Source organism: Lactuca virosa, chromosome 8 (genome assembly GCF_052849685.1).
Source record: "Lactuca virosa cultivar CGN04683 chromosome 8, Lactuca_virosa_CGN04683_v6, whole genome shotgun sequence".
Lineage (NCBI taxonomy): Eukaryota > Viridiplantae > Streptophyta > Magnoliopsida > Asterales > Asteraceae > Lactuca > Lactuca virosa.
Window position 1 is genome coordinate 35,415,482 of NC_136433.1, and position 17,154 is coordinate 35,432,635.

The 17,154-nt window shown below is 28.7% G+C and overlaps 1 protein-coding gene across 1 annotated transcript; it reads left to right on the forward strand.

The window, feature by feature from the left end:
- Positions 1 to 560: 560 nt before the first annotated feature.
- LOC145133953 (large ribosomal subunit protein eL27x-like) lies at positions 561 to 1,243 on the forward strand. The gene has a single exon (XM_079068895.1). It carries the CDS (start codon positions 627 to 629, stop codon positions 1,032 to 1,034), a length of 408 nt encoding a protein of 135 aa, XP_078925021.1. The 5' UTR covers positions 561 to 626; the 3' UTR covers positions 1,035 to 1,243.
- The last annotated feature ends 15,911 nt before the right edge of the window (positions 1,244 to 17,154 follow it).

Sequence of the window (17,154 nt, forward strand, 5' to 3'; positions counted from 1 at the left end):
GTGACATTTTTCTATGATTTTTATTATTTCCTTTTTTTTTGTAACAAATCATATTTAATCCAAATTTTGAAAATACAAAATCTTATCCTAATAACATTATTATTTTATTTTGCTTAACAAATTAATTCATAATTACTTACAATCGACAATATCTTGGTTTTTTTACATTTATTATTATTTTTATTTATATAGAAATTTTAAATATACCGACCGTGGTTTCCACGGGTTATAACCTAGTTAGAAAATATAAATTTGAATTTTGAAATGAGTTGTCTAATATATCTACATGACACATGACCTAATATTAATGATGAGTTATATTAGAGTGACACTTGACAAAAGGATATTAAAACAATTCATTTATTAGAATAGATATTGTATGGTTAAAAAAAAAACAAACATGGAAGAGACACTTCAAAGTTCAAGGTGCTCGTCTGCACCATGATGAAAGAACAAGGGTATAAACTGCATAAGACCAAAGAGAAAACCTAATGGCAATTCCGTAATTTTATTAATAACTACATTATAAATAGAAATGGTCAGTCGAGTTTTCGAAACCCTAGCAATAGCTTGGTGCATACTTTTGTTTGAGCAGCGGCGGCGGAGGACATCGAGAGGAATCGGAGATGGTGAAGTTTTTGAAGCCCAATAAGGCCGTCGTTGTCCTCAATGGACGCTTTGCCGGCAGGAAGGCGGTCATTGTTAGGCAATTTGACGACGGCACTCGTGACCGACCTTACGGCCACTGCCTCGTTGCCGGAATCGCAAAGTACCCAAAGAAGGTGATTCGCAAGGATTCAGCAAAGAAGACAGCGAAGAAGTCGCGTGTGAAGGCGTTCATCAAGCTCGTTAACTACAACCACATCATGCCGACGAGGTACACCCTCGACGTAGATCTGAAGGACGTTGTAACGGTTGATGCACTTCAGTCACGTGACAAGAAGGTTACTGCTTGCAAGGAGATCAAAGCACGGCTCGAGGACCGATTCAAGACTGGAAAAAACCGTTGGTTTTTCTCGAAGCTCCGCTTCTAAGTATAAGATGAGTTGTCTCTGGTTTAAATTTTGTCGTCTTCGTCAATATCATGATAAACTTTGATTACCGGTAGTTCACATTTTTTTTTTGAAGTGTTTTATTTTGAGTGATATTTCTGTTGCATTTGATAGTTACTGAATCTATTAGGTAAACATTTCTTAATTGAGTTTATTTCCCAATGAGTATGAGATTTTAGTATCTTTGAGGACGATGATGTCTAATTTGGTTCGAATACATTGGGCATGATTGTGTCTTATCATCTCTTTCCTCTAATGAACATGAAATGATAACAATTGAAGCAGATTGGGTATGAAAATAGCAAAATTTGATAGAATGACTTGTGTGATTTCCTTAAACACTGAATGATTTCAGGTCCTTGTGTATTGAATTCAGTTTCGCTTTGCATCCAAAGAACTAAACCCCAGAATCTATTAAGATTATGGTTTTGATTTTTGTTTAGGATTGCTTAGGATTGACTTAAGAATCACTTTTTCATGGCAAGATCCGGTATCTGTTATCATTCATATTCTGTTCTTATTGTTTGGAAAAGATTTTGTTAGCATTAGCAAATGTTTTCTCTTTGATCTTTTGGATGTCAACATTATTGATTTATTGGCAATTAATCTGTCCATGTTTTGATACAATGGTGTTACAAGGATCATATGCTGGCAGTTTCATATATAAACATTTCATTTATGTGTTTGATAGCAGGACTGAAGTGATTCATCATAGAATGTAAAAAGAAGTTTGTTTTATCTAAAGAAATGAAACAATCATACCTAAAAGAATTTTGATTGCTTTGATTTTTTACCTTAATGCTCCTCTTCCATTTACTGCCTCTAAACATCAACACTTACACGTCTTGGTTATGATACTTTTTGTTGTTCTTGTTGTTGCTGCATTATCTTTGTTTTTACACAATTTTTTTTTCAAAAATTTGTTGCCTTTTTGGATGAGTTTAACAGCCTCATTTTTTTCATAACTAAATCGCTATATTCCTTCATTCGGGTGATATATTTTCACTTGCTCTTAATCTCATTTTTTTGTTAAAAAAGAACAATTTTATTTCTTATCTAGATTCAAAAAGATGGATACAAGTTCTCATACCTTTTATAGTTGGTTACTTTCGTCTTAATCTATTAGTTGATTCTTCAGCATAGCTTTCAAGATGCATTTTTTTAACTTAATTTAATAAGGTTTGTTGTATTGCAAATTTCTTGATTAGCGATAATATTTATCTATATATCTATTATAATAAAGTTCAAAATACTTGAATCTTATTCATTTGAAACTCCTACTGCAACTTAAAAGTTTTCTAATTTATGTGTATTTATGATTTCAAATTTAAGCTAACTAATCATTACATGTCAATAGTTTTTTCAGCTTATTAATTGGTAATGTCTTTTTTCCTTTCATTTGTACACATTTAAGCTATATAAGTAAGTTTTGTTCACAAAAAAATTCATAGTGCTTGAAAAAAATTCAAATGTGAAAGTTTTGACACGTCAATGATTATAATAATGCAGATTTTTCTTGAGATATTAGTGTTTTTATATATAAAACATATGTTGATTTTTATAATCTTTTTGTATGATTTATAAGTGTTAAATAAGCTTTTTGTTACATATGTTATAGTAATGTTGTAGTGTTTTTATATTATTGAAAGTTAAAATATTTTTTCGTTCTTATTGTTATTTGTTATATGTAGAAATCAACATGTGTTTTATATACAATTTACACAATACACAACTTAAAAAGGTAATAAAAAAATCAATTATTGGATGGCATAACAAATTATTTAAAATTATTGTGCTTAATAAAAATATAAATTAGCTATAGGTTTGTGTTGCTATTAATATTGGTTTTTCGTGTATAAATATTGAATTATAGTTTGATAAAAGTTATTATTTTATTTATATAGTTATATTTTTGCGCATCGCACTAGGATTCACCTAGTTTATATATTACTCCCTCCGTCCCAAAATTATTGTCCACCTTATTATTTTAGTTTGTCCACTACCAAAAGTACATATACACTTTTACCATATTACCCCTAACATTTAATAAAGTAAACTTGAAAATTATTGTCCACCTTACTATTTTAGTTTGTCCAAAAATTATTGTCCACTACCAAAAGTACATATACATTTTTACCATATTACCCCTAACATTTAATAAAGTAAACTTGAATAATTTCAAACGCATATTTTTTATTGGTTTTAGAAAAGGGCAACAGGGTCATTTTTTACTCAAAAAGACAAAACTAATGATTGCTTTTTCTTAATCTATGTGTTTTTTTGTAAGTGGACAATAATTTTGGGACGGATGGAGTATTTGTTTAGTAGACAAAGTTCGTCTTTAGGCACAATGTTTTGGGAGTTTTACAAAAAAAAAAAAAAAGCCTTTGTTCGCTGATAGGAGTTTTTACCTTTTATGTTAAACTAATACAAGATCACCTTTAAATTATATATATATATATATATATATATATATATATATATATATATATATATATATATATATATATATATATATATATACTAGTTGGGTACCCGCACGATGCAGCGGTGTCAAATAGTTTCTTTTGTCGGTTAATTTTTTTTGGCAGGTTGCTTTAAAAATACGATTTTAGTTTGGTTTCAAAAAAAAAAATATTTTACTTTTGTGTTAAAGTTAAAAGCGCGCTACTTTGGCTTATAGCCTTATACATAAAATTACATCCTTATTTTGGGTTAAATATAAAATGTTTCTATTTAAGTTAAAAAAAGGAAATTAGTTTTTTGAAGTTCAAAAAAATTATTTTACTCTCTTATCTTCACAAATTAAGTGTCCACAAAAATAGTTTTATTATGGCTATTTATTTCCATGCGGCTGGTGGTTGATAATTTTCTTATCCAAGGTTTGTTTGTATATAAAAACATCTCATATTACTAAATATACGTACTGTATTTAGAAATACCAATTACCATTAAAGTTTAAACTTTAGACTTGTTGAAGAGTAAAAGATAAAAATAAAAACTTGGACGACAATTAGTTTCCATTCAATGAATTAGTTTATTTTCAGTGGGTGATGGATTGTTTTTTTTAATAGTTTTGTTTCTAAATTTTTATTTTTGGTGCGTGGTAAATAGTTTCATTTCAACCAATAAGCGATAAACAATACAAAAAGTATTAAATAATAAACAAAAATGTTACTAAGCATAAAATTAAGATTTTCTAATTATAATTTATATATGTATTCAACAGTATTTATACATTTGTCATAAATTGTCTTATAAGACAACGTTATATAACTAAATATCTATATCTTATTATGTACGATAAATTTTTTGACACTTAGAAAAATCATAATAATAATTTAATATGATTAAAAAAACATTTTTTTTATTATCTATTTATATAAACTAATCAAAATTTAATAGAGAGATATTAAAAAAACTAAAAAAAGATTAATTTAAAGTAAAGAAAAATAGTTTTAATAATGTACTTCGATTTGTGGTGATGGTGATACGAAAGAGAGTTTGTCGGTGATTACACAATACTCAATGTAAATCATGAATTTTCATATTTTTTTATTATTTTACATTTTAATATATTTTAATACTATTTAAATTTATATGAAATGTAAAAAATAGAAAAAAAGTGACTTTTCGTCTGTAAATTCTGTTATAACATGTAAAATTATAACATTTGATTTTAAATAAAAATCTTGTAATCATCTACTCAAATAAAAGAAAATCGTGGTAAGAATAATACTTTTGTGAATTTTTAACAAAAAATATAAGCAATTACGTTGTGTCTTTTAAATTTAGATATATCAATATAATAGTTACTGACAAACACCATAACCCATGTCTATTTTGTAGACACTTCTTCCTCTGTACAAAATCTTTACATGTCTTTCTTGAAGATACCTAAAGTAATTTCTATTTCCATAAACACACACCGAGAACAACTCCAATAGAACACTAAAACACTATTTTAGAAGCCAAAAAAGTGGCTATTTAATTCCAACCAACCTCTAAAAAACATCATTTTAGTGTGTGAGATAATTTTAGACCCCAAATATAAAGGCCAAAATACATGGCCTCTAAAAGCCACCATTTTAGTGTGATTGGATTGAAAAAACTATTTTAATGTGTAAATATCACCATTTTAGTGTTTTACCATTGGAGTTGGTACGACCAGTCACATTATATATGACATACTTGAGATAAAAAAAATCAAAATATATATAAAGAAAATGATTATTAAAAATAATATATTTCTTAAATCCACCTTTTTATTTAACTTAGCCGTTTAAATCAAGCAAAAACCATATCTAAGTGCTAATTTAGATTTGTTATTAATCAACATATGAAAATATTAACAAAACAACATTCAGATATGATTTAAAAATATCATTACAAATTAACAATAAAGATTAAAATGTTTTATTAACAAATCAAAATTTTGAGAACAAAATTCCCTTGCCTTTTCCAATGCTAACTAAATCAAAAAATCATCTTCCTGACAAACAAAATATATAAAACCAGTAAACTAATTTATCTCTACACGACTTTGTTCTTTGATTATTAGTTTGAAATTAGTGAGGTTTAAAACTTAATATCTTTAGAAAACACACAAAAATCTGTAAAATTTAAAATACATATAAGAAATAATATATATATATATATATATATATATATATATATATATATATATATATATATATATATATATATCAACAACAAATGATAAATCGTGCATGCAACATTTCATCTGATTTTATTTATCTTAAAATTAAAAAAAAAAAACAAAATATCAAGTCATCTTACATTTCCATATCTGAAAAATGATTAACATAAAACAAAATAAACACGTGATTTCAACTCACTATGTATATATCCAGTTTAGAAACTCATGAACAAAAAATCAACCAAACATGTTATTTATTGTATACACCAAGTACGTAGACATCAAAAAATTGTCAGATGTCTCTTTTTTACATTCAAGCTCTGAAAAAACATAAAAATTAAAACTTAAAAGAACAAAATATGTTGAAACTGGTAAAGAATATTGGTGTTGCAATAAATGGGGGTGGTGTTTGGCAGCACCGATGTTGGGTTGTCATGGAGGGATTTGTTCAGAGAGAAGTGGCGATGTAGGTGGGGTGTTTGACTTATAGTGGTGGTTTGGCAGATCCGGTGTTAAGTGATGGTGATATCGGCATCGATTGAAACATGGTGGTGGTCAGGTAGTGGCACCACTGGTAGAACGGGAGTGATGGTGGCTGCGGTTTAGAGAGAGGTAGGACATCAGAGTAAACCAAGAGACCGTGAGTTTTGGTGTTGGTAGCATGCAGTAGAGGGTATATCTCTAACCTTCATTTGAAGACCCAGATCTGGAAAACAAATGTACAAACCTACATAAATCTACAACTTACACATCAACATATCTAAAGAACGAACCAAAACAGAAGTCGCGACAACTTAGCAACGTCGGTGTAGCAAAGACTTCTCGAAGAATGGTTGTAGGCAGCCATGGAGAGAGGGAGATGGAGAGTGGTGAAGATAAAAGACGGTTGATGGTAAATATATAAGCTTGTATAGATTGTAGATTTCTTCAGAGAGAGATTATAGCTTGTAAAGAGGGATAGAGTGTGTGAGAGTAATTTGATCCATAAAATGAGTTACTTTTTTATAGGGCGTGGGAGGGATGGTTGTGGAGGCTGAATTCGTTCATAGAGATAGTAGACATAGGACAGAATGTAGCAGGAAGGGATATGGAAACGAAGAGACGGTTGGAGGGAACGAAGGTGGATTGTCATTTTTCATCCGCGTTAAAAAAAACGGTGATTTCATATGCGTATATTTGCAGTCTATGAGTAGTTACTTATACATTATCTATTATATGAGGGTTTTTTATTTGTTATATTTAATTGGTTAATACTTATTCATCACCAAGTTTTTAATCTAAACCATTCAAAATTAATCTAATGGCTCATATTTGTTCTCCTTGTTTTTAAGACTTTAGTCTTAAAATTAATGGGGCCCATAATTATATATGTATTATAAAGTAGTAAGATATATATATATATATATATATATATATATATATATATATATATATATATATAGGTTCAAATGAGAACCAAAAAATGTTAACCCTAAGAACTACTTATTTTTACCTTATTATTAATATTAATTTTGTCTTTTATAATATTTTGATTTTTTAAGTTTTTTATAAATACAATAAGGTCATAATGGTCTTTGTGTAAAATCCATTCTATAACTTTTGATTTGATAACATTGTTTCATAATTAGTCAAGAACAAAAAAAATCATCTCATCTTCTTCAACCAATCTTTCTTCAACCATCTTCAGCCACCTCTATGAACACCACCACAACCACCACCGCCGAAGAACTTATCACCGTCGACGACGGGATTGAACCGTCGCTACCTCTTCTTTGTTGCATCTTCAGTATACCGTCGTCATCCACTACCACCGGTAAACTACCGTCATCAGTTGTACAAGTTCACGTCAGTTCCCGATCTGTGATTTCCACCTCAGATTTACAATATTCATTTCTAGATCTACGATTCTCTACTACAGATCTATGAAGTTCCGGTGAAGATCCGCCACAACCACCTCCGTACAGATTTGCTTCCTCTCCACCTTCTTCCATATCTATGGCTCATGCTTCGTCAAACTTTTTCCGGTAGCCGACTTCGACATAGCAAGCTCTAAGATCTAAAGCCGAAAAAGTTGTTTTGTGGTTAGATATGAAGAGAAATGATGAAAACTCGCCTTCTCCTAGTGGCTGGTGGCGATTATATCGTCGTCTCTGTCGATAACATCACCACTACCATCTCTTCCAACGACTTCTTCCACCACTTCTCTGATCTCTTTTGAATCACTAGATCTACATCAGATCTCACTAGATCTACATCAGATCTCACTAGATTTGCATCAGACCTCACTAGATCTAAATCAGACCACATCAGATCTACATCAGATTTGGATCTTAAAACTACCACCACGAATCAGATATCGATCCTGAAGTCACCACCATGAATCACCGCTAAAAATAGTTGCTAATGTCGTCGGAAAACTGAAATCGGCCACCGTTGCTCTACCTTTGTCGGATCTGGATTTGAAGTCGACCACCGCTGAAAATCAGGTATGTTTTTGAGCTATTATTAATAAGAGTCATGAAATGCTTTATTAAACTGTAAATTTGTATGTTGCACACAAAATGCTTGATGAAATGCTTCAATAAAAATCAAAAGTATGTTTTTTAGATATGAATACTATAAATGAGAGTGATAAACTGTTTTATTAAAATATGAATGAATATCTCAAAATGTTTTATTAAACTGTGAACTTATGTGTTAGAGTTGTTTTGACTTTTGATAAAAGAGTAAATTACACGAGTGGTCCTTATGGTTTGGGGTAATTTGCGTGTTTGGTCGCTAACTTATTTTTTTAACTCGGGAGGTCCCTACTATTTGTTTATGTTACGTGCTTGGTCCCTATTGTTTGTTTTTGTTACGTGTTTGGTCCCTATCTTACCTAAAAAGACTATTATTTAAATAGCGAAAAATTGTGGGATAGGTAAGGTAAGGTGAGGGGTGGGGTTGGGAGTCTGTTTATTTTTAATAAATTAAAAAATCAGGGCAAAATAGTATTTTTTTAGTTAAGATAGGGACCAAGCGCGTAACAAAAACAAACAGTAGGGACCTTCCGAGTTAAAAAAATAAGTTAGGGACCAAACATGTAAATTACGCTAAACCATAGGGACCATTCGTGTAATTTACTCTTGATAAAATGTTTTAACAAAATCAAAGATATGAACATTACTATTAAAAGTTTTAAACTACTTTATCTCTCTCCTATTTCATTGCATCGGGAATGAAAGAACGAATTATAAAATAAACAATTATGAGTCTTGTATTACTCTTGATATCCACAGTGCAAAAGTATACAGTCATTGTCCCAGCTTTACGGTCATTGTCATAGCTTTATTGGCTAATGTTACTATGTGGATATAATAAACATTTAAATAATTATAGGTTGTTTTATTTATAGATTTTTTATATTTCATTTACTTAGTTGATTATAATATAGGTATTTGTCATTCATCTAGGTTTATTTTTAATTTGTAATGCATATAGTCTACGGTAATAATTTTGCTAGCTCTAATATAAATTTTAGATGGTTAATTTTAAAATTGTATGGATCGTTAAGTTCTAGATATTTATTCTAATTTAAATGGTAAATTATGTTAATTTTATGGTGATATATAATTACGCTGTTGGTTTTGCTTGAAATTAAAAAAGGTCATATAACTTTTTTTTTAAGTTGGAATAATTTCAAAAAATAAAAACTCAATCAAATAAAAATTGTAACATGTAGTCTATTTGTGTTAAAACCAATGATATGGTATGTTTTTTAATTAATTTTCACAAATTAAGTTATGATGTTTGACCTATTTTATGGATATTCATTGCATATTTTAATTTTATTTTCTAGATTCTTCACTGATTTTATTAAACTGTGAATTGACTATATTAAACTGTGAATTGACTATATTAAGTTGTAATTATTGTATTAATTTGTGAATTTACTGTATTAAAATGTAATTTTTTATGAATTTAATTTTTGCTTCTTAAATATGAGATGAAAAAGAATTATACATATATCTGATTTTATCTAATTTTGAATAAAGTATATAAAATTTAAATTGTGTATATTTGTGCAAATAAACTTTAAAAAAACACTACCATATAGATCTAAATATAGATATAAATGTTTAAATGTTCGTTTTAAGTTGAGAATATTGATGTGAATATATAATTTTTGTATATTAAATAGTGAATTTATTATATTAATCTATTAATTTTGTATACTAAACTGTGAATTGTTTATTACGCTGTGAATTTTATTCACGACTTAATATATTAAATTCACAATTTAATACATATAAATGTCTTTATATATTATCTTATAAATATAAGTTTTAATTTGAAAATATGACTGTGTATATAATTTTTTTTGTCTTAAATTGTGAATTTATTATATTAGGCTGTGAATTTTGTATATTAAACTGTGAATTGTCTGTATTAAGAGTTTCAAACTGATATTATTGTTGTGAATTTATATTTTTTTTGTATTAAACTGTAAATTTATTGTAATAAACTGTGAATTTTACGTATTAAGCTATGATTTTTGTATTTTAAACTTTGAATTAACTGCATTAAGTTGTGAATATTTATTTAAATTGTGAAATTGACTATATTAAGCTGTGATTTTTTTTTTATATTAAACTATGACTTTTGTGTTTAAAAATGTGAATTGACTGCATTAAACTATGGATTTTCTGTTTAAACTGTGAATTGACTTCATTTTGCTGTGAATTTTCTATAATTTGTGTTAAAATATGAATGATTTATGTATAAATTTTTGTGTTAATTTTCTTATGAATATATTTATTTTGTTGTTGTATACAATTGTAAGAATCCACTAGTTTTTATAATTGTTTTGCATTAAATTCAAAACGAGTGAATTAATAAGCTTTATTAGACTGTGAATGTAGTATTTAAGTTGTTAATGCATGACTTTATTTACAGATTTGATTTGGAAGAAATGACGGCTACTCTGTTGATACAGGTGGTTGGTGGCGGCATGTGGTGGTAGAGTTTGAGTTTTTGACTTCTTTGAATTAGTGAATTATTGTAAACAGTTTGTATTAAGTTGTGAATTTTTTGCATTAAACTGTAAAATGACTGTGTAAATCTGTATTTTATATAAGTTTTGTGTTAAAATATGAGAGCATAAATATTAGACTGTAAAAATTATAAGTTTGCTCTTTTCTTACCAAAAACACAAAAAATTAGGATTTTAACATGTTTAATAAGAGCATCGTCTAAATATTTATTAATTAATTGCGGTTCTTAGGGTTCTTAATCTTTTATGGTTCTCATTTGAACCACTATATATATATATATATATATATATATATATATATATATATATATATATATATATATATATATATATATGGAGCGGTTCAAATGAGAACCATAAAAGATTAAGAACCACAATTAATTAGTAAATATTTACACGGTACTCTTATTAAACATGTTAAAATCCTAATTTTTTGTGTTTTTGGTATTAAAAGAGCAAACTTATAATTTTTACAGTCTAATATTTTCATCCATATATGTTTTCATATTTTAACACAAAACTTATATAAAATACAGATTTACACAGTCCATTTACAATTTAATGCAAAAAATTCTTAATTAATTCCATCCGTTAGTCCAGATCTGTGCATTCTGGCACACAATAGTTAGTAAAAACAAAATAACCTAAGCCTATATATATATATATATATATATATATATATATATATATATATAGGTTCAAATGTGGATTGACATCTATAGTGTGGACGTATGGACATTGCTATTTTGTGAGAATGACAAAGAAAATATATTGTTTGATAATGTGAATACGTTCAATTTTACATAACTATTGTCATTATCATGCATAAGAAAATATGTGGTTTGATAATATGAATACGTTCAATCTTACATAACTGTTGTCATTATCACATATTCTCACTAATATGTTTTACAATAATTCACTAATTCAAAGAAGTCGAAAAACTCAAACTCTACCACCACATACCGCCACCAACCACGTGTATCAACATAGTAGCCGTCATTTCTTCCAAATCAGATATGTAAATAAAGTCATGCATTAACAACTTAAATACTACATTCATAGTCTAATAAAGCATATTAATTAACTCGTTTTGAATTTAATGCAAAACAATTATAAAAACTAGTGGATTCTTACAAATTTATATAACAAAAAAATAAATATATTCATAAGAAAATGAACAAAAAAAATTATACATAAATAATTTATATTTTAACACAAATAATAAAAAATTTACAGCAAAATACAGTCAATTCATAGTTTAAACAGAAATCCATAGTTTAATGCAATCAATTCACATTTTTAAACACAAAAATCACAGTTTAATATAGTCAATTTCACAATTTAAATAAATAATCACATCTTAATGCAGTTAATTCAAAGTTTAAAATACAAATCATTTCTTAATACGTAAACTTCACAGTTTATTACAATAAATTTACAGTTTAATACAAAAAATATAAATTCACAACAATAATATCAATTTAAAACTTTTAATACAGACAATTCACAGTTTAATATACAAAATTCACAGCTTAATATAATAAATTTATAATTTAAGACAAAAAAAATATATATTTATAGTCATATTTTCAAATTAAAACTTATATTTAGACGTTAATATATGAAGACATTTATATGTATTAAATTGTGAATTTAATATATTAAGTCGTGAATAAAATTTACAACGTAATACACAGTTCACAGTTTAGTATACAAAATTAATCATATACATTGTGTGCACCACATAAATTCACAGTTTAATAGAGCTTTTCAGAACACTCATTCACAATTTAATAATCAGTTTAAGACTCTCATTCATTGTATTTATAACATAAAAACATATTAATTCATGCATTCACAGTAACCAACTTAAATAGAACTAAACAATAGTTGAAACATTAAAACATCACAGTTCAAAGCTTAAAAAAATCAAAATTCATATTATTTGAGAAAACACTAACATAATAACACACATTTTAAATTCAATCCACAACTTAACAACAATAAAACATAAAATAAATAAAAACTTGATGCAAACATTATAAAAAAACGTAATAAACATGGATTAACAACTTAATAGTATAAAAAAATTATGTTTAACAAAAGTAAACAACAAATGAGAGATTAGAACATTAAATTCATAACTTAACAGAAAGAAAAAAAAAACAAACGAATATCAACATACCTGATGCAAATATGGTGTTGTTTCACTAAAGATAACGGAGAAAAATATGGAGTTGAGTTGGCGGTGCTACACCGGAGCGGGAAGGCAGTAGTTGTGGTGGCAGTTGACATCGATGTTAGATCTAGTCCGTCAATCTCGTCAGAAGTCGTAGATCTGAAGGCATAAATCATAGATCCATAAGCAAAAATCATAGTTCTGCTGTCGGAAATCATAGATCTAACGTCGGAGATCATAGATCTGGACTGAATCGCTTCAGATCTGATAAAAACAAAGGATTTTGGAGGTTGACGATATACATCTATGGTTGGTAGAGGTGGTGGCAGACCAGATCTGAACAGATCTGGTGGTCTTTCATGGAGATCGAGAGAAAAAAAAAAGATAAAGGCGAGATGAAGATGTGTCATCAGAGCTCACAGATCTGAACATCGGTGGTGGCGAAAATCTGTGGTGGAGTAGATCTGATGTGGTGGTAAAGTAGATATGTGTGGTGGTGGAGTAGATCTAGACTTGAAATGCATCAAACACACCAGATCTGATGTAGATCTGGTGGTGTTTCACAAAAAAAAATAAGGAAAAAAAAGATGATGCTTGAATATGATGGTGACGATGGCCGGAATCGACGTCGGTCAACGGCGGTGGCGACGCCGGTAGGCGGCGGCAATGGTGGTAGTTGATGATGATAGATTGAGGGTTTGTGTTTGAGCTTTTGAAGGTGAATGGGAGTGTTTGGATGCAAGAAAAATAACTGAGATCTTATTTTGTAGTTTAAGTTTAGAGGTTTTTAACCTTTAGGGGTTCTCATTTGAACTTTTACCTCTATATATATATATATATATATATATATATATATATATATATATATATATATATATATATATATATATATATATATTCTGAAGAATTTTTTATAATTTTATATATTTTAAAATTTTTAGTTATTTTGTCTAACACTCATATACAAATAAAAGTTATAGCTGACACTAGCTACAACTTCTTGCACTTATTTAGTTGTTTGTCTAAAATAGTGATGATATGATAAAAAGTTAATGATTGTTTCTTTTCTTACTTAAGGAGCTTAATAGGTTATGTATTTAATCTATACAGTTATATATGGTTGTTTTTTTTTGGGTTGTTTGATAACCTTTTGGCAACCTCTTAATGATTGAATGATTTAGATGATTCAAATGATTTATATACTTTTAATGAAACTGCTTATGATGAAAATATATTTTTTGGTTATGTCTTTGGATGTGTGTGTTTAATGAAAAATGATTTACCCTTCACTTTAGAATTTCATGACAACATCAAATCAAGAACTTGCACTAAGTCGTGAATTATCTTCAATAAAAAAGAAATAAATATGAAGAAATACATCGGTTAACACTTAACACCGATATAGATAAAAGATAATGAACGCCAAAAACCAATTAAAACGACAAAATTTGAACATTAAAATTAGTTTGAACAAAAACAACACCACAACCTCAATTAAAATTCATGTCAACGAGCAATCAAAAGCATCAAAATTCCAAATTTTACCAAACAATTCACCTAACAAAATTCCAAGATTGACTAGCATATCTACTTGAAACTTACTGGATTAATAGCATAGCAAACTGAACTGTTATGTTTACACCAAGTACATGTTGCATCAATTTTCTACTCCAACAAGCAAGCCATCACGGGTACAAAGACAGACTTGTTACTTGTCCCACCAACTTCCCTTCCTGTTTTCCGGATGCAACATTCAAGAACATGACATCACCTACCCTCCTTAATACATACTAAAATGGCTTATTCACTGCAAAATGCACCTCCAAACATCAAAATTCACTTTTAAATGCACACAAGCATATAACCATGAATATACAAATTGCAAGCCAAAATTGTTTTAATTGCTAACGTTACATTTAAATATATGATAACACTATCATGAAATTGGCAAACTTGCCACCACTATAACCCCATATTTAATACCATAGTTCATAAATGCCAAGGAAAAAATTCAATTGCAGATATCAAACAGCGAAAGTCCAAGTTCAAAGTGAAAATGGCTGAGAATCAGTGAAATCCTCACAATGGACCTAAAAGATTTTTCCTTTTTAGTGAAAAATGTTTTTTATGATTAAGGGCCAAAGTTGTCAAATCGTGAAAGTTGAGAATTGACTTTTGATTGACCAAATAGGACTTGAAAGTCATAAATTATACGAAGAATGATTATTTAGGAAATATTAAGGTACTAATTAGTTTCCAAGTCAAAATAACGGCCTAGGTGAAAACTTTTGAAGTTGGATGACTAAAACTGGCAATTAGACAAACTTGAAGGACTTTGACTTAGTCATGACCATATTGATATGAATGGGCAAATTATGAGGCAATGTGTTAGAATATAAATTTCCATTAAAAAATTGGTCAAATTGTGACCATATAAGAGAAATAAAAAATGAGGGACCATAATGTAGTATGTGGATGTATGTAGATAAGCTTGAGTGTTTCTCTATATTTGGGAGAAACACAACTTGGAGGAGAGTAATGAGGCTTTTTTTGAACAACTATATGTATATATATTCGAGTTCCAGCAAATGACTAGAACTAAAAAAACGTTTCTTTATAGTGGGCATTGCATCCACTCATTCCAATTTACATATATTTTGGAAGCTTTTTATTTAACCAAGAAAACTAATTTAAAACTATACTATCAAAAATGGAATTATTACGAGTAGGAATCTCATCATAAACCACCGAAATTCAATGCTTAGCACCCATACCGTAGTCATAATAATCACTTCAATCTAGTTCTTTTTATTACTCGACCATTTGGTGTCATCTACCCAAGAATGTCATTCAACTATAAAGTTGTTTGCAGGGAAGACAATATCGCACCATTTATCTACACGTGACCACACGTCCATCGATATTTGACATTGAAAAAATCGATGAGAAGTTGTTTCCACACCCATTTTGCAAACTGGACACTTCAAATAATCTAACTTGATACCTTTTTTTATAAGGAAAACCGAGTTGGAAGTCTATCAAGAACTAACATCCACATAAAAATATTTACCTTATTGGGAACTATTTTACACCACCTTGTACTTCTAACACCAATAGCAAGAGAAACATCATAAATATGTTTCCTAGTTGCATTAACAGTAAAAGACCAAGCGAATCAAGCATCCATATGTACGAATTTGGATTTGTTGTTGTTTGAAAACCATGCACCAACTCCAGTAATCCTTATAATTGTTCATTTTCACTGGTTGTCATAGTGTCATGGATGATTCCAAGCAATTCTAAATTGATTGGAGTGAAACAATTGAAAATGGAGTTACGGTTTGAGTGTGAGGGATCAACTAAGACTTAGAAGGTAAAAACTCACCCTCTATTTTTATAAACTCGAACCAGGGCTTAGGTTTTGTATCCAAATATTAAAATTAGATTCTATTATGATGATTATGGTTGAATCTAGTGTTAGTTGTTGGATTTGAACTCCTAAATTCCATGGAATCAAACCCTGAATTATTATTTTTAAGTTTGGTGAGGATTTGGAACTTTAGAGCTTCATCCATGGTGGAATTCTATTGTAAATGGATTTTTGTGATTTTTGATGATTGTATTTGTTGTTACAGTGGTTTATGATCAAATCTCAAGTTAAATAATCATAAAACGCCATGGACGTCACTACTTGGATTCATAAATTGAGTATGGGCTTAATATATGCGTTAAATGGCAGCCATGTGATTGTGACTATGATTCCAATAGTTTGATTCAAATTTGGTTGGAAATATCAATCAATGGGGAACTATGTTAAGTAATTGGTTCGAATTGGAAAAATAGTTTGTTGGAAAAAGGATTTTGAAGTATTGTAAGTAAATGTGGTAAAATAAATTTTGAGTTGCATCAACTCTAGAATCACCTACCATAACTCATGACTCCAATGGAATTCGACATTCCTAATATTAATGAGATGATTAGGAAGTGGTATAAGACATTAATGATTGCTTGGAAAGTTTATTGTTAATGTTGGAACCATTTAAACCTGATTGGTTAAAAGGAATGGGGAATTACAATAAGAGTTCCTCTTAAGCTCTTGTGAATTCAAAATAACTTAATCGTTAAGTCATAAATATGAAATGATAACTTTGTAATAATAATTAAGTTAGAATGTGTAACTCCCGCTCTTTGGTAGTTAGAATTCTCGAGTAAATTTTAATTTTTAATT

Coding starts and splice junctions, on each gene's coding strand:
- LOC145133953 (XM_079068895.1), top strand. CDS start 627: ATGGTGAAGTTTTTGAAGCCCAATAAGGCCGTCGTTGTCCTCAATGGA.